Below are 26,136 nucleotides of genomic sequence, written 5' to 3' on the forward strand. Positions count from 1 at the left end.
TTTTTTTTAAATAATAAATTTTATTTTTATATTCCCCATACAATTGCAGCCCCCCCATTCTGACCCCAATCCCTCCCCTCCTGCCCCTGCCCCCCAAAAAGTGTCTCTGGTTCATAGTTTTTTGTTGATTTTGATTTTCACTTTCTTATAGTTATTCATTTTCCTGGTCCCTTATTTAAGTTTTCTAGATTCCTGCTATGAGTGAGACCATCCGGTATTTTTCTTTTTCTTTCTGGTTTATTTCGCTGAGCATGATCCCTTCCAGCTCCATCCATGTTGCTGCAAATGGCATGTGTTTATCTTTTTTGAATGCTGAGTAATATTCCATGGTCTATATGTACCACATCTTCTCGATCCAGTCATCTATTTTTGGGCATTTCGGCTGTTTCCAAAGCTTAGCTATTGTAAACAGTGCTGCTATAAACATAGGGGTGCAGGTGCTCTTTGGAATGGATGTTCACAGAATCACTTTTTAGTGTAAGTTTAGCTTTGCCTGGGACGTACTTCCCCAGAAATCGCTTGTCACCTACCTGGAATCAGATCAGAAACCATATTTTTGTTTGCTAAATCCAGCCACTCTCCAGCACAGATTTATCCTCTGGTCTCATAAACAATGACGGTCAAAGAAAACTCAGTGATGAGGGTCTGTGAGTTCGAGGGCCCACGTGGCCCAGTCCTTCCAGAAACACCAGGTCGGGACCAAGTCTGACAGCGGCGGCCCCGCCCGTCTGAGCCACCTGGTGGGCCTCGGCCCACACCTGCTCATCCTCTGCCACCTTCGCCGGGCGGTGCTGTCTGCTGGGGTGTGAGTCCAGGAAGCCTTCCTCTCCCCCACATGCCCCGCCCCCCATCAGTGCCCAGACCCTACCTGTCCAAAGCCCGCGCTGGGCACCCCTTTCTGGATTCAACTGCAGTCAGTTTCCCAGCTCAGCTCTGATTTCCCCTGAAGGAACGAACCCTGTTGATCTTTGTTTAGCCTTGTGCAGCCCAGGGCAGAGTCAAGGCTGATTTAAGGGAAGAGCTGGCAGCATGGGAGCTGGCAGGAAACTGGTCCTTGGGCACCTCACGTAGTTTGCCCAGCTTTTCAGGGCTTCAGCATGCCCCACTCCACTGTACCTTAGAAAGGCCCCCCTTTGGGGACAGGCACAGCTGGAGCTTCACCTTTTTTTTTTTTTTTAAAGATTTATTTATTTATACAAGCACTGGTACAGTCAGAAGCGCGGGAGGGTGAGAGAATTCACCAGAGCCAGAGCGGGGAGCAGAGCAGGCAGAAGGACCGAAGTACACTGCTGAGGGGAGCAGCGGGCGGCAGGAGAGGTCTGTGCGCCATGCCGGACCCTCCTCCGGTGGCTGGGGAGCAGCAGGGATCGAACTGGCGCTACAGAGGCTGCGGGCAGCTTCGCAACCCAGTGCTCAACCGCTGCGCCACCGGGGAGGCCCTGGAGCTTGACCTTGATTCACATGGAGCGCTGAGATCCGCTGTGTCCCGCACCCCTCTGCTGAACAGCAGACAGGAAATCACCCCCACCTTCCCTGCCCAGCCCCCACTCTCATGGAGGAATTCCAGTCACCCCGAAATTGTGTGTTTATTGTGTTTTAGAAACAAACCTGTGTAATATTCTCAACCCATCAAAACTCACATAAATAAATCAGAACACATCAGATCAGTTAAAAATGAGCAAACGACTCCCAAATTAGGAACTGAAAATAAACTGATAAAAGTGTGCAAAAACTTCAGCTTCCATAACAATGCATATTAAAGCAACAAAGACATGGGTTTTTGTCCTGACAAATGGTCACTTTTTAAAAATTGGACTTTGTCTTTACGATGATCAGCTACTGAGTCCTCCGTGGCCAGTCCCTGCTCGCTGCTGAGCGAGCTGAAGGCTTCTCCGTGCGGGTGGGCGGAGGCCAGGGAGGAGAACCCGCTCGCCACCCCTCACAGGGGGCCGGCGGCCAAGCCCCCTCGCGCATCCACTGATTCAGTGGAGGACCCTCGCCCCTCTGCTGAGGAAGGGGGCTGCTGGGATTGCCCCGCCCTCCCCCAGGCAGGTGGCCCTTGGGTGACCTATCACTGCTAACTCTGCAGAGAATTGAAAAGCCGTGGGAATCACTAGTGCATCCCGATGGTGATTATTTCACCAGGGAAATGACCCTGCGCCCTCCGAGACAGCTGTTCTGAGAAGACTGGGCTGACCAGCGCACGATTCTGCTGTTAGAATAGATCAGAACCAATCCGGGTGTTGCGACGAGGAACTTGTCTACAAATTCCTAAGTGATCTTGTCAGGGTTTGAAGACAGTTGAGCACATTGTTAGGTTTCAAAACCTGATATTTCTAACTGCAGTGTGAGGATTCCCCTAGGTCATCGTGCGCGCCTGGAAAACACTTGTCCCACCACATGGAACTAGAACGTCCCGGAGCTCAGGGCCCGGAGCTCTTATAATCGTCTTGGTTATCCCGTTGGACTATACTGATTGGGGTTCCCATTTGGGTTCCCCAAACTCAATGGGCAAAGTCAATAGCAAGAACATGACAAGTTGCCAACGTCGTCTCAGCGCCTGCCTCCACACCAGGGCCTTGGGGCTCAACAGACAGCCCCCAGCTGAGGACCCCTCCCCGCTGTCATCAGGTCCCACCTTGAAACCCAAGCTCCCTGTTCTTGCCCCGCTCCCCAGCGTCCTGCTCCGTCCTCCCAGCCTGAGTGCCCAGCGGGTAGAGAGGAGCGAGGGGCAGCTCCCACGTGGGGAGGGAGGCCCAGGGTCTGCCCCTGGTGTTCCATTTTGGAGTTCGGAATCCCTTTTGGCATAAGCACATGAGGCTTCAGGTCTATAAACTGTCACGAGTTAAAACTCCAAGCGCAACCATCCCATCAAGGAAAGGCAATGACCCTAAGTGTGCCACGGGGTGACTGACGTGATGGATTAATAAGCGAGGGCCAGGAGAGCTCGTGGTGTCTGGGGAAGATGGGTTTGGGTTCAGCCCCTCGGCCTGGGCTCAGCACTCGCGGTGCTGCCCTGTTCCTGCTGGGGAGCTCCCCCCACGAGCCCGCTAGGTGCTCGCTTGACAAAGGAGGAAACGCCAGGCTTCCAGGATGCCAACTCCTGTTCTGCTCCCTCGGCTCTCTGTTCCGCTCTTAATTTGGCTTCTCGAGGAAGGCTGCCTGCTGGGAGGATAATGAACAAAATGTCTTAGATGAGGAGTCTGGTTGACTCACCAGTTCTTTCTCATTAAAAATAAGTAAATTGAAATTCTGGCTTATAAACAAGGCTCACATGGCGTGGGTTTTATGCATCAACCTGTGAGGAGCAGATGATGCTGGGTGAGCTGAAAGTGGACCACCTGTCAGGACCTTGGGGACGAGCCAGCCCTGGACCGTCCTCTGTGCTCGTGTGATCCGGAGGAAGCCGGACCTGCCTGCCTGCTGCCAGCTTGCTGAAGAACAGGGGTCTGCACGTGCGGCGGTCACAGTGAGATGGGCAGGGGAGGCCTCCACTTCCTGCCATTTTAGGTGGCTGGGGGGGGGGGCGCGGTAGACACAGACAGAAGGGTATATAAATAAGACAAGTTTAGGTGCTGGCGAATGCTATGAAAGGAACAAAATGGGATGCTGGGCTGGAGAGGAATGGGGGTATTAGCTCAAGTAGCCTTTCCAGATGCTAACATTTGAGCAGAGGCATGACTATGGGACTTGGGGATCATGCAAAGGTCTGAAAGCAGAGCCTCCCGAGCCGAGGGGGCCAGACATGAGACAGGCAGGAGCCCCTGGCACATGAAAGGGTCAGAACTGGGGTCAGTGTGGCCACAATCACGTGGGCGAGATGGCACTCTTGGGGGACGCGGGCCTAGAATTTATGGAATTGGAAGGAACTGGAATTTTGTCCCAGCGTCTCCTGCCCCAGTACTTTTCCATTTGCCCTGCAGCTTGCCTGGAGCTGGCCCTGGAGCCGGGGAATGGGCCACCTCTATGGCTTCAGGTCCGCGGCGGCCCAGCTGCCTGACCGCTCTGCACTGGTGTCCCGGTCTACTCAGCGGGGGTGGACGTAGATGGTGGTGAGGTGAAGCCAGTTATGCCTGCACAGGAACAAGATGGGGCTCGGTACACAGAGATCGGCCCCTTAGCGTCCCCCAGCGCCCACCACCAGTGCCCGGGTGTTGTCCATGTCAGCGGCTCGGTTCCGCCCTGTCAGCAGCTCTGACTTTTCATGCTTCTCTGGCCTTCACCCTCTTCCTTCTCAGAGAATATTTTTGATACAAATGGTTTACTCTGCTGAAAAGCTCTAGAAAGCCTGCCCACTCCACTCAAATAAAATCCAAACCCCACTTGGATGGCCGCCGTGGTCTAGGCTGGCCTCCGTGTGCACTTCTGCTCACACCGCCCTCCATGCATGTCCTGCGCCTCTTTAACCTTCCTGCCCCAGAGCCTTCCCTGCCATCTGCTGCCTCCGGGCACTGCCCTTCAGGTTCCCCTGCAGAAAACCCTGCCACAGACGCGTCAGGACATGAGCTCTTGCACAGGGCCCTCCCCGTCAAGCCTGGAAGACAGCGCCTCATGGGGCGAGGTGGACTCAAGGCCCCACTGAGAAGCAGGAGACAAAAACCCAGCACAGAACCCAACTGGGAGGGATTAAAAAAATGGGGTGTCCTGTCAATCACCGCCCGTGGCTTCAGGAGTATGGGGAACGTGGTGGAACTGGCAAGACACAGATGGAGGAAAATGTCTCATTTTCTAACTGGGGGTGGAAGTTTTGAAACATGCTGACATGAGGGGTGACTGTGACAAGATGGTGAAATCAAGTGTCGGGGGCCGTTACCTGCAGGCTGCGCTGGGTGAAGTGGCCAGTTGGGAATCGCTGACTTGGGCAACATGTGCTTAATCACGAATGTGCTCTCGGGGGGCAGTGGAGGGGAGACTCCGAGAGCTGAGGCTTGGCGGTGTTCAGGCCTCCCGAGGAGGGCGGAGCCTGGAGAGTGGAGCCCCAGTGAAGGTGGACCCGTCAGAGCAGCAGGCGGAAACCAGGGTGTCCGTGTGCCCTGGGGGGGGCGTCTGCTTCAGCAGATGACCAAGGGCAGCAGGACCTCAGAGCACCCCCAGGTGGAAGCGGCTCAGTACAGATGCAAGGGGCTGTCCTGCCACTGCTGTCTTTGGGGGTTGGGGGGTCGATGTTCATTATTGGTTTCATTTTTCCTCTTCCATCATTTCTTACAAAGTAAACTGGAAAATTCTACTACAGCCCCCACCCCTGGAGGAGGGACATGAGTTCCTATAGCTTGTCATTGTCCCTATCACCAGGCGAGTGGAGGCCTGACAGTCGTCGACGCGTTGCCTTGAATTCAGTGGTTTGCCTTGGGCCGCCTTAGGAAGAGCCCCGCGTCACAGACTTTGGGCCCAGCTCTGATAAGTGGGGTTTGCGCCAGCGCCCACCGGCCTGCAGAGGGGTGTGTAAACAAGATAATGCTGGCGGGATAGACGGCAGGACCCAGGGCATGAAAAGCTACTTCTGTGTGTAGGACAGACAACTGGTGCCACGGATGCAGCCAATGGAAACATTTATGAGGAGCAATAAGTAGCTTTCTTTGAATTTCCTTTGAAATGACATATAAAATGTCTTTGAAATTTGTAATTGTTCCACGGTGCGTGGCTGCTTTTATTTGCAGGCGGGCTCTGCCCTCTGGCGCACCCCGGACCGGCCTCTCCCTTCAGTGGGTTTGTCATTATGACTACAAATGATGGTTGTTTTGCATATTTTTTATTCGTCATAAAGTTTATCCATCGTGCAAGTGCTGTGTTCTGCTGATTTAAAAAACTCAGAAATAGGGCCTCCCTGGTGGTGCAGTGGGTTGAGTGCCGCACTGTGAAGCTGTCCGCAGCCTCTGCAGCATAGGTTCGATTCCCGGCCGGCCAGCGAGATTCCCACATGGCGCAGCAGACCTCCCCTGCCCTGCCCGCTGCTCCCCTCAGCAGTGGATTTCGTCAGTCTGCCTGTTCTGCTCCCTGCTCTGTCTCTGGTGAATCCCCTCACCCCCCACACCTCTGGCCTGAACCCCAGCTCTTGTATAAAAAATAAATCTTTAAAATAAAATAAAAATCTCAGAAATACAAATGTAAAGAGCCTAATGGATTCAGAGCCCAACACAGAGAGAGAAACCGCTGGGGCTCTGGCGTGTTGCTGTCCCAAGACCCGTTTTGTGTGCACAGATGGTTTCTGTGCATTCACATACATTTGAAAGTGAAGCAAGTGGCAGCCACATCCACTTTTGCACCAGGTCCCTCTCGGTCCCCTTGCCAGCCTCTGCTGCGGGCCAGTCCCCAGCCGCGTGGGGCATGTGACGGACCTGCACGAAGGGACCCCAGGTGCCCATCAGTCCCCCTGGAAACGTGGCCGTCTCCTGCAGTCGCGAGGCGGCTTCCTTAGACCGGCTGCGTCTTGGCTTGGCAGGCAGTGTTACACCACTGCCTCTTAGGCTTGGGGGGTCTGGTTCTGAGTCCCCACCCTTTTACCAAAGTACTTAAGTGACAGTCATTGGGTGCGGCCTTCCCGAACCAGGGGGCAGGTCCTCCTTATCACATCCCAACTGTTGCAGGATCTTCACGCCCACCATCCACAGCGGTGCCCGTGTTCATTCCGTGTCATTTCTGTGTTCTCTCAAGCCCTGGGGGGAGCTCTTTGGGGCCCGCTCTTCTCACCTCCGTCTGCCCCTTCCTCCCGGAAACCTTGTTCTGAGCAAACATCCCTGTCACAGGCGGGGTGAAGGGCAGACGCCCCAGCTTCTGGGGTCGGGGCCTCGGGGACTGAGCCTCTGAAACAGAATCGCCCCAGAATACCGTCATTCTTGTTGGATTCACATCACAGTTTCAAAGTGCTCGTTCACAGATTTTGCTTTACAGGATGGTATTAGATGTATCAAAAATCGAGACTAGTTGGGACAGCAACTGCATACCACACGCCAGTTTCCCCTTCAACACTGCCACCATGGCACATGGGCTACGGTTAGCGAGCTAATCGTGACATAACGCTTTATTGTAGTTTTTAATCGAAGTAACACTGGCTTACATCACTAGTTTTAGGGGTACCTGTTCACACTCCTGAGATGTATGTTCCCAGCCCCCCAAAGCCCCTGTGATTCTCCCCACCCATGCTCACCTCTCCTCTGCCGGTGGCCTCGGTTCTATACTCAGATTTCTGGGACTGGTTTTGCTTGAGTTGGTAACAAGTTACTTTTTTTTTTAAAGATTTGTTCATGCATACAAGAACCGGGGTACAGGCCAGATGTGTGTGTGAGAGGATCCACCAGAGACAGAGCGGGGAGCAGAGCAGGCAGACTGACTGAAATCCACTGCTGAGGGGAGCAGCGGGGAGACAAGAGAGGTCTGCTGTGCCATGTGGGATGCTCCAAGGCTGGCGGGGATCAAACCCGCGCTGCAGAGGCTGCAGACAGCTTCACAGCGCTGCGCTCAACCGCCTGCGCCACCAGGAAGGCCCTGTAACGAGTTACTTTTAAGGAAAGTTCGTGTCCTATTTAGACTTTCTTCTTTTTACTGCAGTCCGTGTTCTCCGTGACCCCGTCCATACCGAGGTACATGTAGTCACCCCGCCTCCGTCGGCTCCGCTTGGCTGACACACGGTTTGGGATGAACCTGACAGTGTGGAGGAGGGTCAGGCACTGACATGATAGGAGGCGCCTCTGTGGGGCCTTGTCTCAAGCCTAGGTTGGGGCCATGGGTTTCAGGGACTGAGCTGCAGAGGTAAAGCGTCGTTTCATCACACCCCACGAAGGGCCGTCGTCATGACGATCGACACGACCTTGCCTTGCTGTCGACCTTGCTTGTCTGGCTGGATGGCCTTTCCCAGGGCTTCCTCTGCAAGATGACTCATGTCACATTAACTTCCGCCCCAGCTCTTCCAGGCGTCCCTGACCTGTGTCATTTTAAAACCACACGCTTCTCTGCTCCCGGGCAGTGCGCGGGTGAGACGAGGGACGTTGTCTTCTGGTCCGCAGGTCCCAAGCGGAGCCACGGATTTGTTCTTGGGTTTTCGGGATCGTGGCCGCTGTGTTTTCCTGTCACAGGGAGCCGCCAGTCAGCTCTGTGAATTCCCCCAGCGCGGCCGTCTGGACTGACGAAGCCCTCTGGGTGTCCGGGATGGCCCCGGACTGCTCTGGCCGCTCCTCACGGCACCTCTGCTTTGGTTCTCCTGCCGAGTTTTGAAAAGAATTTTGATCTTAATTCCTTTCTGGCACCTCAGATTGCTCCTCTCCTAGGTCGTGTGGGGCTTGCCTGGAACCCCAGGCGTGACGTCGAAGTTTCATCTTGGCCAGCGGCAGCGGTCTGCCCGGCTGCCTGTCCAGTGGCCCACTGGATGGCTGTGTTTTCGGCCACCAGCCCCTAAGTTCTGGCACTTTCTAGCAATGACTTGGTAGCATCATCTGCCCCAGCACCAGTGCGATCTGCGCAGACACTGCCTAGGGCCCTAGAAACCTGACTTCGCTCCCCTGGCCACTTCCCTGCATGCCGCTTTTTGAGTCCTGGGATGACATTGACTCGCTCGAGCTGCCTTAGTCCCATAAGGATCAGCAGGAGAGGACATGGGGGTCTCTCGCAAAGGGGGGCCTTCAGATGCAGACTGCGGTCAGGGCAGAGCAGCAGAGAGGGGTGAGGCCAGAGCTGGGAATCATGGCTCAAGAAGTTCTGATTCATGATCTCAGAGCCCTGTTTGGTCTCCCCTCTGGTGCGCTGGGGTCTCCCTTGGTGCTCGGGAGCCTCAGGTAAGCATCAGGCTGGAGCTACCGCCCCTAGCAAGGCCAGCGCAGGACACTCTGCAGGAGCTGGGGTGAGGTGGCCTTACGAGGCAGCCAAGGCTCTGGTGACTCACATGGGAGGTGGGGTCTAAAATCACTTTGCAGGGATGTCTCCGGGGCTGGATTTTCTAAGACCTTAAAAGGCATGCTGCAGAGACCCTTGCCTGAAGAGCTGAGTCTGTAACTTCCCCCTCGACCGGCCCTAAGCAGGACTAATGGTGAGAATTCAGACAAGGAGGCAAGCAAGCGAGGCGCGCATGCATGCACAGGACGGCAGAGCTGTTAGAGAAATGTGTCCGAAACCAAAATACCTCACGCTTTTTCCCACTGTGCAGATGAAGCAAACTGGCCGTTTTATCAAAACAGCAAGCAGTGTGCCAGCAGCAGGCAAGCTGGACGTTCCTCTCCAGTATAAGATATTCACATTTCTTATTTACGCAACCGTTTTTGATGCCCAAATATTACAAAAAACAAAATGCATGCAAACTATATTTTATAAGGCTGTAATTTTTCCTGCTTTTCTAGAACTTGAATGTATGCATCATTCAAGATGCGCTTTTATGGTTTGTCAACAAGACCACTCCATAAAATACATTCTGATATCTCACAGCTGCGTGTAAGTTATTCTGTCTATCCATGCAGCACAAATAAAATTTTTATTTGCATCATCTAAAAGAAATACCAGTTTAAATACATAAGCCAAGCTGATAAGAAACAATCTTCTGACTGCAGATACTGCTGGGGGGATATTGTGCAACCAATTAAAAAGCTGAGTGATGGCTTCATTATCTGTGTACACAGATAATAAATACCCGACTCAGCAAATAGTGCGGTTACTCAATTTCTTAAGAAGGTTGCACAACACTCTACAAGAGCTGGCTCTGTCTGCCTCTCAATTCTCCTTGGAATATTTACAAATTAAACCTCTAAGAGGAAAAAATAATTCAGCCAAAAAGGGCTTCCTTTGGACTAAGATGCTGGAGTATGTAGATGAGAAGGAAAACGTTCGTGGCTGCAATATTTTGCTGTCAGAAGAGTCACTCATGCTTCTCTGCTCTAAGAGCCTTGGAAGAAAAAGTCTGAGGCCTGGGAATCCTGTGTATTTGGTTTGTGGGTGACCCCACAAAGGCCTCCCCAGCCTCCACAAAGTCGAGGGTAGGGAGTTGCTGCCTCTTCTAGAGCCCCCTGCTGGCAGAGGCTGGCTGACGGTTGGACGACCCACACATGGCGCCATCTTCCTTCGGAGATTTTCAGCTTCTCACGCAACTTGTCTTAAATGCTAAGACTTTCTCCCACGTGTCTGAGGCTGGGGTGGACGTCTTCCAGGCCTCTGAGTCTGGATACCCCCAGAAATTATCTGTCTTTCCCCTCTGCGGCCGGGCAGTGGGTGACACTGGACTCCAGTTTAGAACTTTCTCTGTCTACTTTAACAGACCCTTGGATAATTGGCTTTTCCATGAACCACTCAATTGAACGATTCCCTTGTGTTGAAAACTCAGCTGCCACAACTGCCAGGAGTAGCTTCTAATCAAATCAGTTTGTGTAAAGGAAATTTTTAAATGCTTGCACTCACTTTGTTAACAATTTTAGGTAACATTTCAAAAGATTAAGATAACGGCTGTGCTAACTGTTGGCACATGGGATGGTTTCCGCCAGCTGAAGGGGATTCAGATGCCTCTCCAGGGCTTGCTCCCTAATTGCTGGTGTTTCAGAATCTTCTCCATCGGATTCAAGTAACACACCCGCTCTCTGCGAAGTACAGGTTATGGCAGGCTGCAGTCCTGCTTGGCAGGCGCTGGGGATGGCTCAGCACTCACTGGACTTCAGTGACGCCAACTTGCGAACTCACCGAGGTCCTGAGCAGGAGCCCTGGGTTTGGGCAGAGCTCGGAGACCGAAGCTCAGAAATCCAGCGGATGGTCTTTGTTTCATCATCTCCAAGGCTTCCCACGTCTGCCTCATTTATGGGAGCCGGTGCTGGCTGCCCCGCCGTGGCCCTCCGGGGCCCCACGTGGGGCTGTGGGGTGAGGGGAGCAGGCTTGGCCCCCCTCCCACCATGCACGCGCACTTGGCTAAGGGGCGTGGCGCGGAGGTGCGGGGGGTGTGGTGTGGCGCAGAGGAGTGCAGAGGGTGGACGGAGCGGTGCAGGGGTGGACGGAGGGGTGCAGGGGTGGACAGAGGTGTGCAGGAGTGGACGGAGGGGTGCAGGGGTGGACGGAGTGGTGCAGGGGTGGATGGAGCGGTGCAGGGGGTGGACGGAGCGGTGCAGGGGTGGACGGAGGTGTGCGGAGGGAGTGTGGAGGAGCGCAACGGAGAGTGGCAGAGGCGACCGAGCGCGGCGACAGCGGAGAGCATGGAGACACCGACACGGCTGCTAGAACCAGTAATGGACCTACCGGTGTGGGATGGTTGCGCTGCAGGGGCCGGTGCTTTTGATCTCACGTCCCAGCTTAGTGCCCCAGCTCGGCAAATAAAAGCCTCCCCGGCCTGTCCCCGAGGGCACCCTCTCTGCTCCTCCACTCATCCTGCTTCTTTAGTCACTCTTAATTCTGAAAACATTTTTGATTTACAGGAAACTTGGAAGGATAGTCCTGTTCCGTGGTCCTTCCAGCTTTCTGCATGGTCCGGCTCTTTCGTCATTTCTCTCCCACTATAGGAGCATGAGTCCCGAGAGCAGCTTTGTCTGTGTCCCTCAGTGCACAGGGTGGAGAAAGCGAGACAGGTCCGGGCAGTGGAGTCAGAGAGGGCCAACATGAGGGCTTAGCGGCCAGACGTGGAAAGGAGGGGCCTCTTGCGTGAAGACGCAGGGTTTGGAGGTGCTGTCACAGGGCAGGCAGTCAGCAGGAGTTACTGAGGGAGTCGGGGAATGAACCCCTGGACCAGGAGCCCTCAGCTGACCCTTGGTCGGCTGGGTGCTGGGCTGGCTGTGTCTGACTCTGAAGGGCCTCTGGTGGGCAGGCTGCACGGCCTTGGTGCACACTCGGGGCGTGGGTCCAGCCACCCGGTGAGGCTCATGTGCTCAGGTTCTCCACGCTGCCAACAGGTGCCCCCTCTGCATCCTGGGGAAGACCCCCTGACGTGTGCACATCGCCCATTCCCCCACCTCCAACCGGCCTCTACCATACCCGCCACCCGGACAGGCCCTCTGCTTGTGACACAGGGCAGGGACAGGAGCACTAAACTGGCTGCAGATACTGCCCGAATAGTTTTCCGATCACTGTGAGTTCTTCACCCGTGCACAATTGCAAGACTACTCGGGCTCATGGAACAGCAAAGGGATTTTTTTCACAAGCCAGGGAAAAAAGGAGTTATTGAGGCCAGTATTGGCCTTTATCTTACCCAAACCTGCGTCCAGTATTTCTCAGTCCTGCACAAAAACAGTTAAAATGGTGTCTTCTGGCCACTGAGGACACACAGCTCCTCTCCTGAACAATAGCCCACGTGCCCAAGATGGCGACTCCTGCCTCTGCCTACCTGGAGCATGCGGGAGCCAGACCCAGGCCAGGTTCCGACTCGCAGAGACAGCAGGAGACGCCCCCAGAGTTGCAGGGACGCCCCAGCGCAGCCCCACGCAGCCCAGCGAGGCTCCCGGCTCCGGGTCTGGCCTTCCCTGCCAGGCTGTAACAGCAGCAAAACCAGGAACAGTTTCAGCCCCCCAGCTACTTGCAAACCCTCTGAACGCTTCCTCTCCAAGGCTGGCTGCGGGAGGCCTCCCGCTTCAGAGGCCTGCAACAGCCTCTGGAAGATCGGCGCGGTGGGGGCCCAAATCTGCTGACCCCAAATGCTGAAGATCCGAAAACGGCTGAACTCCTGAAGACTGAATCCATCTGCCCCCTCTGCAGTCACTTCTATTTCTTACCTGTGGCCCCACCTCAAAATGCGACACTTTCTAGCATTTTCCCTGGGGCTGTCTGTCCTCCCCAGCAGCCCCCTCCAGGGGGCACCACCTGTAACAGTCCTTGGTTCAGCCACTGCTACACTTGCACAGTGGAAGCGCCTCATCTCCCCAACAGGGGTTCACACCCAAAGGCCGAACTTGCAGCCCCAACCCCACAGGCCTCCCCTGGCTCCCAGTGCTCACGCTTCTCTCTTCCCCTCTGCCACCCGCCATATTCCCACCCCCTGCCTCAAGCTCCTCGGCCTTCACGACTGGGCGTCTTCCGTGCTCCGAGAGCAGCCTGAGCGATCTCCAGAGTCTGTCAGACTGCTGATCCCCGAGTAGTAATCCCTTTGTAATCTGAATAGAACTGCAGACTTCCACATCGAAGATGATAAAATGGTGTGGATTGAAAAGTGTACCGGGAACTGTAAAATGTCTAGGATTAAAATTTCAATAGCATTTGTGCCCAATAAACGTGAACTTTTTGGAAACCTAAAACTGCGTTATGATGACTCAGGCCTGAAAATTATGAGTCCTGGTCGAAGAAATGAGAATAACACACGAATGAGTCTGTTCCCATCCTCGCCGTGAGGGGCATCCTGTGGTCACAGCAAAGAGCGGGAGGGTGTCCTCAAGGAGTGTGACCTCACAGGAGCGTGACCTCACAGGAGCGTGACCTCACGGGAGCACGAACTCACGGAGCACAGGCCCAGAGAAATTCCTGACTTTGTTAAGAAAGTGATGCACTCTCCAGGAGAGAAAAATGCCCCACTCTCCGTCGGGAATGTTTGTGGCAAGGGGGCAACACTGAACCCGTGCGGATGTGTTGGCTGATTCTATAGACAGGACCCAAGAAACGAGGGTGTCTAGGAGTTTATTGAATGACAATCTTTTCTTACATAAGCCGGTCTAGTCAGGATGAACTTGGCAAATTAATTTTGTCTATCAAATCAGCCCCTGGAGCATATAAAATTAGCTTCCGTAAATACTGAGGGAGAATTGGCATTGCATGTAACAAATTCGCTGTGACTCAGGTAAATGGGTTTAGTCTTAATTCAGCTAAAGCCTTGAGACTTTTGATAGAGCTGATTTTTTTTTAAAAGATTTATTTATTCATGCATACAAGAGCTGGGGTGCAGGCCAGAGGTGCAGGGTTTGAGAGGATTCACCAGAGAGAGTGGGGAGTAGAAAAGGCAGATCTGCTGAAATCCACTGCTGAGGGGAACAGCGGGGAGACAGGAGAGGTCTGCTGCACCGTGTGGGTTGCTCCCTGGCCGGGGATTGAACTTATGTTGCAGTGACTGGCCATAGCCTGATTGCGCTGTCTTTAACCCCTGCGCCACCAGGGAGGCTCCATAGAGCTGATCCTAAGCAAAGAATTAATTCATCAGTTAAAGACTCACTGTGCTCTTTGGTTGCTGGTTGAAGGGCAGAACTACATACTTTGACGATGATGTTTTCTTCAAGTTACAAAATTGTATGGTCGGATGGAGAGAATGTTTCCGTTGTAACAGTTACTGTGATTTAATAGATTAAGGTGTGTCCCTGGCCTTTGTCCACTTGCAGATATTGGCACTGGGTCCTTTAGTCATAAGCGCTGACACCAAAGTCTTGCTGACCTGGTGGAAGAACAAGCTGTTTTCTCTTTGACGCAGGGGCGAACCTGGCAAGTAGATTGGCACCTTCCACGCAAGAGGCCGCAGCGAGGGACAGGGGAAGAGCTGAGGAAGCTGTCCGCATCTGGCCTGTGAATGGCGACCTTTGGGACCCGATGAGGAGTGGCCACTCAAAGGTCAGTTCTCTGGAGTTTTTTCCCTTTGGTGCTTGGATGGCTGCATTCGTATTCTTGTCTTTGAGTTTGTCTTTGTCTACTTGAATGGCAACTTCATCCTTATGAAGTGAACCCTTGATGATGATGTTTTAAGTTACGAAATGTATGGTCGGATGAAGAGGGAATTTTCTGTCTTAACACTTAATGTAATTTAATAGATTTAGGTGTTTCTTAAGAAGATAAAATACAAATCAGCTTTGATGCAGCAATTCTGATGCGGGTCCAGCTGTGGCTGCATCTGTTGAAAGTGCTTTTTCAAACACACAGAGCTTGTTACATTTCCAGAGAGACAACTTCCAGATCATTTTACATGAGCGCTGGGTGTTTTTCTGTATTCCTATTTGTCATCAACGTTCTCATTTTGTGAATTGACTGTTGGTAGAAACAGTTTACTGCATCTTAAAAAAAAAAAGCTTGTGATGAGTTGTAGTGTAGTTTTATATTTTAACACGTTTGACTTGAGTCTTCTGTGATGTAAAAGAATAAAAGTATGTGAACTATGAGCGATTAAATTAAACACGTTGGTGAGTTTTAGCTGCCAGATGTACATGACTTTCCTGGATTCCAAAACTTGTCGGAACACTTGGAAAGTGATAAAATCTATTGGGACTTGGGCTCTTTCGAGAGAACACACAAATGGCTTAGTCCTTCTGTCGTGTGGAACTACTTTTAAATTATTTTTCATAATAGAACACAGATTTTTTTAAAAAAAGAACAGCTGGGATTGTGAAAATCCCCTGCAGCTCTGACGGCTGCAGCAGCCACCTTTTTGGGGAGCGACACCGACACTATAATTTACACCCCCAGTGTGTGTCCTGGAGGCTCCCCCATGACAGTGAGCGTGTGGAAACTCTGGGAGTTTGCCTCGAGGATGCCAAGGCACAACCTGTACTTGTAGGACATTCCTGTGTCCTGGGGACTGTTGTGGATTGAGTGTGCAAAGAACAAATCAGTCCTGGGGGTGGTGATGATGTTTTCTGGGAGAAAAACTCAAGGTATTCAAAACAGCTTCATTGTGCCACTAATCAGCACAATTAGAAACAATGTGATAGATACAGAAAAAGTGTACTGCCTTACAAAGGAAAGACACCTGCTTAAAATGTTGATGGGCATTAATTGATAATACAAAAATGTGAAACAGTCTCAAGTTTCTTGGGTGGAAGGAGCTGCCGTTGCCAGGTAACCGAATAAAAGTACAGAATATGTTGTTGAACTTGGACTTCAGATAAAGTCTTTTTTTTTTTTTTTGGTATAAAGAAATATTTGGGGACACACTTATACCAAAAATGTCTTTGTTGTTATCTGAAATCCAAGTTTAACTAGTGTCTTCTTTCTCTACATCTGCCAAATCTCAACACTTTCTTAAATTACAGAACTTGCTACAACAGTTGGAAAGTGATAAAAGCTTTTATAGAAATTGACATTTATGGCAAGATGGCTGCTTATGATCCACATGCATGGACCATGTGTGTGCACGGACCACATATATGGGTGGGCCATGCACATGTGAGGATCACGCATGTATGGATCATTGTGTCCGTTGACCATACAGGCACAGATCATGCATGTCTGTGGATTGTGTGCTGCTCAGATATGCCAGTGTGGGCCACACCAGCGTGTTGATCATACTTGTGTGGATGATGCATGTGTGGATCATGCCTGTGGGGATCATGTGTGCTCTGGATCATGTGTGGGTGGGTCATGTGCTCTGCAGGGGTGTAGCACAGTCCTCAAGGCCTCTGTCCTTGGTGGGCAGCTGGAAGGAGCAGTTCAGGCTTCTGGCCTCCAGCGTCTTCCTCCCGCCACCATCATGAGGCCCGGGAGGAGGGATGGCATCTCTGGCCAAGCCCACAGCCAGGAACCATCTTGGTAGAAGCTAGGATGCCATCTGTTGTCTGCAAGTGGCCCCAACTCGGTCTCTGCGATTCCCCCTCAGGATTGGGACCCAATGGTGGGGGCCATCTGCCCAGTGCACCCAGGAAACCCCCGTGACTGACACGATTTGGGGAGTGGAGAGCTCAGGTCTGGGTGGGTAGCGCTTTGTTGTCAGGCCAGGGACTGGTGGCCAATGGACCCAGCACCACAGCCCCAGGCACCTCACGTTCCTGGCGCTGCCAGTTCAGCTTTAGGACACCGCAGAGACATGGCTGCTTAGATCATGCCTGTGTGGGTCGCGCGTGAGGGTCGCCCGGGCCTGCCTGCCCACGGGGAAGGGCTCTGGCTGACAGCATGTCCGTCCAGACATGACTTTGCACTTGGTCGTCCTTGAGCCTCAGCCTCTACTTGGCACTGGCAGCTCCTTAGCCCCCAGTTTCGGTGACATTACAGCCTGGAGGGAGACCGGCACGACTGTATTCATGTGCGATTTTTCAGCAAAGGTGTACGCATCTTCTTTTTGCTTGGACCTAATAATTTTCTTAGCTCGTCATGCGCAGACAGGGTCATCCACCCAAAACAGAGCGGGCGGGACAGAGCCCATGCGGCAGGGCCGCGGGGGGTGTCTCCGTGAGGGCCATATTTCCATGAGGGCGTCTCTGTCGGCCCGGCTCACTACCTCGGTCTTGCCAGCCGGCCTGAGCCCACGTATCTGTAGGTGACATGACACCCATTTGTCACCCGAGACTCCCTAATTATAGATGCAGCCCCACCTGGTAGTTGATACGTGTTTAACACACTTACTGTTTTCTCACACACACGAAAGGAATATAGTTAGAAGGAGGCCGGCTGTGTGCACCTCTGTTAGCCCACGTGGCACTGTCTGAACCGGTGTTTTAGACCCGTAACAGTGTCTCTGATTTTCCACCCACCATATGTTCACCAACCACCTCACCAGGGCAGCCACGTGGAGCCACGCACACAGCCTTGCCAAACTGAAGGGCAGGGTCCATTTGCTCCTGGAGTTGACAGTGTGGGGCCTGCTTGGCTAGGAGGGGTCCCTGCCAAAGAGCCAGGAAACATTGGAGCCAGGAAACATAGGACTTCTGGTGGGACACTTTGTTTAAGGAGAAAAACCTATTAATCAGCACATGGTCAGTGAGAACCCAGGAAGGCCCACCCCAGAGCTCCACCCCAGGGGCACACTGAAGCTCACTCAAGCAGAACCCCAGGGAATGCCAGCTCCTCCTGCAGAGCCAACAAGAGGACAGGCTAAGAGCCTACAGGGGCCAAGAACTCGGTCCTAGCCCCTTTGAAATCCAGCCCCTTCTCCTGTAGTTCAAAGCAAGACCGCTGGGGCGTGGCTCTCCAGTGGCGCCTGCAGGAGAAGCAGGAATGTGTCTGCACTGCCGGGAGCTGCTACGGGTATCAGTGGCTTGGGAGGAGCTCTCGGGGGCCCTGGGGTCTGTGCTCCCCACGTGGGGGTCTTGCTCATCTGCAGCGCAATTTTCACGTCTGGGCTGCTTTGGGGAGCGGAGAATTCCGGTTCCCAAACCTCCCCCACTCCAGCTTCCTAGTGTAAGAAAGGGGAGAAGGGAGCTTTTTTAGGTTCTTCTCCAAAACAGTCTTTTTGGAGCTGCAGCGTTTTTCCAGCCTCCGCTTCCTTGGCAGGTATGGAGCAGTCTGGTTCCTTCTGGAAGCTTTTCTGGGAAGGCCGCTGCCGCGGGAAACGCCTGGAATGGGCGGGATGCTAACTGGTCGTCCCGAGCTCCAACGACTAAAGCAAGTCCCAGATCCCACGGGCTGGAGCCACCCAGACAGGGTTAGAAGGAGCCCTGGGTGGGACGGCAGAAACAGCCTTCTCAAGTCACAGACGCAACGCTGAGCGCATTTTTGTCGGTTCTAAGAAGCCGGAACATGGAGACGTTCTTCTGGCTCCGCAGGCATAACGAGCAGGGCTGGCCAGCCAAGTTGGCAGGTGGGGAAATGAGTTGGAGAGGCTTTAAAGATCTTTTCCTATAAAATAAATGTCCAGAAGCCGTGGAAACGTAAGTCTTTACTTAAGTAAACACCCTCAAAGACAACACGTGTACATTTTTCAGTGAAACCTCACCAGTGACAACGGCCTGTATTTTCCGACTGCGAGAACCTGGGCACCCCCAGAATCGGCCCATTATCCTCATTAACCTCAGAGGCAGCTTCTGTCAAGAAATTCCTGCCGCCATGACAGCAAATTAATATATATTTTTTGAAGCAGCTGAGGCTGGAACAGCAAACCTGAGTGTTTCCTCAGTCTGTGTGTCTGGCTCACGTGGGAGGAACATTAGTTACGTGACAAGCTCAGGCCTCTGCTGCAGCCAGCCGCCACCGTCGGCCTCCCTGCCCTGCCTGGGGAGGGCCGGATCAGGCTTTGCAGCCTGCTCCTCGCCACCTGTGTGAAGCAGCGCGCTGTGGGTGTCTCTGTTTTCACAAAGGCCTCTGAGGCACCCAGGACAGTTGATGCCGTCAGCCCTGGGCTCCGGGGAAGGAGCCCCGAGTGCCCCTGAAGGGTGGACGTTCCATTCTGAAGGCAGTGGAGGCCCCGGAGGTTTTGGGGTAGTTGAGATTTGGGGCTGCAGCGTAGCAGAAGTTTGGAAGAGCAGATCTGTTTTCGAAAGGCGAGTAGGGACAAAGCTTAGGAGGCTGTGCTGGGACGGGAAGTGGGGAGCAGGAGAGGGAAGACAGGGTGAGGCCTCTGTTCTCTACAGACTCAAAGCAAACCCAGAACAGACAAAATGGGGAACAAGGGAGGACGGCTGGCCCAGGTCCCCTGTCCCCTGCTGGTGGAGGACAGCGAGAGACCAGAGCCCCAGCCATCAGGAGGCCTGGGGTGAGGCTTCCTCCTGCTCCGCTGCACCCCACCCTGGCCCCATGGCAGCTCAGGGGTCCTTGTGTCCATGGGAGCCAGGAAGTGGTCGGCTCTGGCCACAGCAGCCCAAGTCACTGTGCTCTTAATACACAAGACGGTGGCCCTGCAGGGGATTGGGGTGTGGGAAGCCCCCATGCCCCCCAAAAGCCACTCCCCTGGACGTTACCCTTGCAGAGCCTCCTTGACTCAGGGGCTGTCTTCCACCAGAAGGGGGGAAGGTCCAGGTGCCATGTGGACCCTCCGCGCCACCATCCTCCCAGACGGTGGGCAGACGGCATGGCCTCGGGGACCGCCCCCTCGCTTTGTGACTCCCCGCAAGTCACACGACCTCTCTGAACCTCTGCTTGCCCATTAAAAACGAAGCCCCCAAAGCCCCTATTTCAGAGGATTTCAGCTAAGAGCATAAGGTGGCCCCGCCGGCCTTTGTCTCCGAGCTCAGGGGCTCACCGCCCGGGAGCTCAGCCAGCTGCCCAGCCCCAGCTTGGTCCCCGGAGGAACAGACGATTACTCACGAGTAAGGAGGCGGGAGCCACGCTGCAGACCGCCTCTGATAGCGGACTGGAAACGTTTAAGAAATAAAGGGATTGGGGGGGTGGGGTGCTGGGCCCGGCTACAGCAGAACAGACCTTCACCTTCCCGGTGAGTTCCGAAAAAGGCAGCGGAGCCCTCCCTGGGCCAGACGGCAGCGTGCGGCGAGGCCTGGGCTGGTTCAGGGTCAGCACTGGGCTCGGGCGGGGCCCCCTTGCAGACACAGGCTGCTCGAGCCAGATAGACCTGGCGGGGCGCGGTCAGCAAGTTGACTGTTGTTTCATGTGAATCAGTCAGACAGCATTGTTTCAAGTGAATCAGCCAGGCGCTTTAACGGCCTTATCAGGAGTCAAGCAATGAACTGCCTTCGCCATGTGCTTCCAGGTTCTCCGGGGCCCTGGCTTGGTAACGGGGCCTTTGTTTTTGTTTTTATACTTCCGTGTCCTCAGAAATGTTCTCAGAAAATTTGGATTTTAAAGGCACGTCTGTGGTAGCATCTGCGTGGTTCCTCCCCTTCGGCCTCCCAGGTCCATCCTCCTCGTTGTCAAGGGGCCTCTCGCAGCACGAGCTGAGCTGTCCCTGCATTGCTCACTGCCCACGGCCACCGCAGGCCAGCGCCCCCACTAAGCGGCCACGTCACAGCCATCTTTCCTGTGCTTGGCATCAAGGGCGCATAAGTTCCGGTGTTGAAGCCATAGCCCCAAAGTGATGGTGTTTGGAGAGGGCGGTGGGGGTGGAATTAGGGTTAGCTGAGGTCATGATTGGGATGGGGGTCCCCATGACGGGATTAGTGACCTTTCAAGAAAAGGACGCCCTCAGAGTGCTCTGTGTGCCCTGTGAGCTCCATGGGAAGGTGGCACCTGCGAGCCCGGCCCCAGCTCCTGGGCACCACCCGCACCCTGGCTGTCCCGCAACCAGCCCCCTGAGAGGTGAGTGTCTGTGCGGTGTTTGGTGCAGCAGCTGGAGTGGACTCAGGCAGCTGCTCTCCCCAGATGCCTCGCGCCCACCCCCCTGGCAGCATCTGCCCCGCCAGGCCCCAACTTCAGTGCCTTGTCCACACGTGACAACTGCTAGTCTTCTGGGCTTCCCGGGGAGACTGGATGCCCCAAAGGGTGCCCCCCCTTTGTGCTCTGGGGTGTCATGTCCCCCAAACATCAGAGTCAGCAGATCTACTGGCCGAGACAGCCCCTCACCTTTCTGGTGCTTTATTCCAGCCAGTGACTTTTTCAGGGCTTTTGTTGGGTCTAGAGGTTTTTATTTAGGTTTGATAAATGCCATAAAAACTGAGAAATCATTTTCCTAAACAGTTAACAAGCCTTCCCCATAGGCGTGCACGTTTTCAGATTGTCGATACTGCTCTTATGAAAGATGGGCTCTAGGCAGGTCTTCCTTGCCAGAACGTACATGTCCTGTCTCTTGACTGACGTGAGGGGTCGCAGGTTATGAGTGAGCTGTGCGCCCCAAGCTTGTGCAGCTTGAGAAGCAGACCCTGTCACCAGTGGGTGCTCCTCATGGCACCTGGGCTGGCTGCAGCCCCACAGCTCAGCCTTCTCCCCCAGCACGTGAACCCTCTCCCACCTGCCATGTCCTCTCGGGCACCCTGCTTTCACCTGCCCCAGACTCAGCCAGCAAACTTGGCTGGAATGTGCAGTTGTCAGATACACACAGGACCCCCAGAAATTTGAATTTCAGATAATCTTTTGTGTAAAAGTATCTCCCAAGCAGCATTTGAATTTTGAAATTGGATTCCATACTTAACTAGAGGTCCTTTTTTTCCTCCTTTTTGCTAAATCTAGTAACCCTAACCAGCTGTCCACCTGTTCCAGACTCTGAGCTATGGACTATATATACTCTGTACAGTATGTCTCTACTGTACATACACACACATATATGTACGAAACCCCTGCCTTCCTGGAGTTTCCGGCCAGTGGAAAATAGTATCCTGGGCTTTGCTGGGGCCAGCCCAGCATTGGGGAGGCTAAGAGGGCCTCCATGCAGGTAGAGTCTGGATTTCAGGGGTGCAGCGCAGAGGGGGCTCCCTGCAGGGCTGATCACGCACTGAACCTCAGTGTAGGCAGCTCCCACAGAGAGACCCGCGGTGTCAGCGCGGTGCCAGCGCACCCTCGGTGTGGGGGCAATGCCGTCTGGCCCTCTTCCGACAGGCTTCCTGGCACGTGCGCCCTGCATTCCAGCCCACACATTTATATACTGCGTGTGTTCCATCTTCCCGCTGAGAATGAAACCTGCACCCTGGGCTGTGCAGGGGAGGATGAAGGCGAGCTAAGTGCCCAGCTGCATGGCGAGCCCCTCTGGTGAAGCTTCGAGATAGCTGACGTGGGCACCATCCCTGGGCATAGGTGATAACATCCGACCCACAGCTGCGGATCTGACACTAAAGGGACTGGACGGGTCGCAGCTGTTATTTGCAGTTGATAAGTGTGAGCCGATAACCCTGCTTATCCGATGTGAGACGTTCAGGGGTCCTCAAAGCACACCCAGCATCTGCCAATTTGCAGTGAATATTTTTATACATCTAGGATACTGGTTGAGGGTGTTTCCTCCAACAGAACATCAAGATTTGAAAAGAGTAGTGAAAAAAACACTTAAAACTTGGATTAATTTTAAACACTGCTGTGTAGAAGATTGCTTCACAGGCTATTAAAAATGCTAAGTAAACCAATATTACGGACAGGATTTCTGTGGGGATGTCTAAGCTAAAGAAAAGGTCTGTGGTGTTAAAAGTCCCCCTGACTTTGGGAGATACATTTACCTGTGAGTTTTGGTGCAGCTTGGGAGCTGAATGGGGGCGGGGTGTGGAGTGAAGCCTTCCATGCTGAGGGTCCTCGGAAGACAAGCCAGAGATTGTGCCTGAAATAATCACCTGACTGGTCTTGCCTGTGTGCCAGATTGGAAGTTGCCTAGATAAGGAAGATAAAGAGTTAGCTAGAAGCCTGTAAAAGGTAGAGCTGAGCTCACTCTGTACAATCTGTCAGAGACAGGACAGAGACCCCACGGGCTCTCAATCAAAGCCTAGGAGGGTCACCCTCAATGCACAGGCACTAGCCGGCAGTGGTCTGAATCTTGCTAAGTGCAGCCCTCCCTGGTCCGGCCCAGCTCCTGGCCGGCAAGTCTCTATGGTCCTTTATTGCCCAAAATGTAGCTACCACGAAAGAAAACATAGCTAGACATGCAAAAAAGAAAGCTGGAGATTGTGATAAGCGATCAGGAGATCAGAACAAATAGCAAAAGCAGAGTGACAGATGATCCAAGTAATAGAGCTAGTTGAGAAGGACTTAACGTAATTAGATTGGTATGGTTTTTAAAATGTTAAAATGGAGAAAAATATAGGATTTCAACAGTGAATTGGAATGTACAGAGTAAGTCAAATGAGTGCTTTGTAACTGAATAATACAATATCTAAAGTTAAGTATTCATTGCAGAGTTAAACAGCAGAATGTAATCAAACATTAGGAGTAATGATCTTGAAGATAGGGCAACAGAAGAAAACAAGACACAAGGAGAAAAACAAATGGAACAGTAACATTCTGCATGTGATAGGATCCTATAAGGAAAGGCGAGAGAGGGGCCCGAGGTTCAGCTAAATAGCTGAGGATTTTTCGAAAGTGAAGAGAAGCAGCCAGGTCATACTTTGAAGCCCAGTGAAACCCAATCAGCATATAGACCAAGAAAAACCTGTTGAAAACCAAAGTCCCAGAGAAAATCTTTAAAACATCCAGAGGAGAAAAGACTTCCAAAGGAGAAAATTTAGATGGATAACTGATTTTTCAACAGAAATGGCCTAGTCAGAAGAAAATGGAAAGATATCTTCAAAAGGCAGAAAGTAAGAAAAACTGCAACCGAGGATTCAAATCCATTGGAAATAGCTTTCAAAAGTGAATGAGAAATAAAAATATTGAAAGACCAAAAAGAGGGATAAAATTCATCTCTCGTAAGCTCAGACTACAAGACATGTAAAAGAATGTTCTTCAGGTCAAAGAACAATCCCAGATGGAAGTATGGAACTGGAGAGAGATCAAGAGAAAGCAACGCTGTTGTAACTATGAGTATCGCCTGTATAAAACCACAATTAGGAGATGCTGAAGAATTTGCAGCTTGTATAGAAGTGAAACATATGACATTAGTGGCAGAAAAAGAGACATAAGCGGAGTTAACTGGCTGTGATATTTCTATATTGTTCTGAAAGCCTGGAAAAATACTAATTTAAGACACACTGGAATAGTTCTAGGAGCACATTTTAATCTCTAAATTAAACACTAACAGAATAATACAAAAAATAAAAAGCTATTAGAGGAGAAAAATCCATAATTAATTTTTTAAAAAAGTAAAGAAGGAATAAAGGAACAAAGTACTAATGGGAACAGAAAATAAATAGAAGGACGATAGACTTAAACACAGCTGCGGCAGTAATTATGTTGAAATTAAATGGAGAAGTTAAAAATATACAATGTCAGATGGGATTAAGAAAAGAAACTCCCTACAAGAGATACACTTTAAATATTAAGGCATATAGAAATATAGAATTTGGGAATGAAGACATTTCTATAGAAAAGGGACAGTGAAAGAATGGGGTAAAACATATGCCATGCAAACACTAATCAAAATAAAGTCCAATATTGAATTGAGTAGAATCAAAAGAAGCCTAACTGGAAATAAAGATGGATCTTTCAGAATGAGAAAAGGGCAACTTAATTTGTCATGATTCCTTTTGACATTATACTACTCTTCAATCTGGAAAACTTCCATTAGAATTTATTCAAAATATATACCATACAAATAGTGAAGGTAAAAGGAGAACTAGTCAAAACCAAATCATACTGGTTTAAAAATAATCTTGACAGAAAGAATAAAATGGGCCTCTTTTAAGTGTTTAGTTCAATGAATTTTGACAAATATCTGTACCTCTGAAACCACCATCAGAATGAAGATATTGAATATTTTCATCCCCCATATTTCTTTTGCAGTCAGCTCCTTCCATCTACCTGGCCCCAATCTATTTTTTTTTTATCAGTAAAATATTAGATTTCGCAATTCTAGAAATTCAGATACATGAAAACGTACAACGTATTTTCCTTTGTGTCTCACCTCTTCCGGTTAGCATAATGTTTTCCAGAGTCATTTGTGTTGTGGATGCTATGATAGCCCACTCCTTTTTAGGCTGAGCAGTCTTCTAGTCTGTGGCTTAACTTTATATTTCCTTCCTTATTTCTTCTGATGAGAAAACGTTTTTAAATTTAAAGTCCAATATATCGAGTAACTTTTCATTTTCTATAGCCTATCATTTTCCATCCATTCTAAACTTACATGCATCTTTATATTTAAAGTGGGTTTATCGCTGATATAGATAAGTCTTGCTTTTTCATAATCTGACCATCTCTGTTTTTTATTTGGAGTGTTTAGACCATTTATAGTTAATGTAGTTATTGATATTGTTAACTGTATTGATTTGGTTCCTGTTTATTTTCTATTGTTTCTTCTGTGTTCATTTTTCCTAGATTGCTTTGGATTAGCATAGTTAGCATAGGGCTTCTTGTTTTGTGTTCTATTTTTCTACACTGTTGGTATCTTAACTCTTTGCTTTTGTTGATATATTCATTTATTTTTGGTGCTTGTGTAAGGTTAATCTTTCTCAGAGGTGTTTTTTTTTTTTTTTTAATTTTCTTTTTCTGAATCACCAAAGATAAAAAATAAAAAAAGATTTGAGTGTTTATCTTTTTTATTCTCCCAGGAATGGTACATAATCAAGCACCATCTTGTGTGTAAGGAGAGTTAATTTATCATGTAAAATGGATGTCATAGGGCATTGCAGCTTCTCTCTTGAGGAAGTTGGATTTAAAAGGGCTGTGGAACTTACAGTCTGCTTTTTTAACTTATTCATAGTCTACTGTCAAATAATGTTATACTGTGGTGGAAGAATTTAAAAATGCCTTCAGCCCTCAATTATCACATGTGTGTAAAGCATCCAGTTTGCAGCATAATGTACTGGTGGTCTCACAATTAGGAGAAGAAGCAAGGTGAGGCATTACCTTCCAGTGAACTTAGGAGCCTAAGTCAAGGATGTTAAGAGGCTCTGCTCTGCATGGTTAGTCCATCTTGAAGAGTGTGTGTGTGCGCGCACATGTGTGTAAGTGTATGTGAGTGTGTGTAGTGTTTACATGTGTGTATGCATGTGCCAGGTATGTGTTTATGCATGTGGTGTGTGTGCGTGTATGAGTGTGTGTGTGTGTGTGTGTTTGTGCATTTGTGCATCAACCAGCATTCAAACCTACTTGCTTCTTTCCTGGTCCTGTTCTGCAGAA

General features: G+C 51.3%; 1 protein-coding gene across 1 annotated transcript in view; it reads left to right on the plus strand.

Moving 5' to 3' along the window:
- ADAM12 (ADAM metallopeptidase domain 12) overlaps positions 1-26,136 on the plus strand; it is a 251,932-nt gene that overhangs the window by 23,205 nt on the left and 202,591 nt on the right. Inside the window, exon 2 of the mRNA XM_037496121.2 lies at positions 14,333-14,469. Within this exon, the coding sequence (XP_037352018.1) occupies positions 14,449-14,469 (21 nt within the window). The 5' untranslated portion in view covers positions 14,333-14,448. The remainder of the gene's footprint in view (positions 1-14,332; positions 14,470-26,136) is intronic.

This window comes from Talpa occidentalis, unplaced genomic scaffold (genome assembly GCF_014898055.3).
Source record: "Talpa occidentalis isolate TD23 unplaced genomic scaffold, MPIMG_talOcc4v2.1 talOcc4.8, whole genome shotgun sequence".
Lineage (NCBI taxonomy): Eukaryota > Metazoa > Chordata > Mammalia > Eulipotyphla > Talpidae > Talpa > Talpa occidentalis.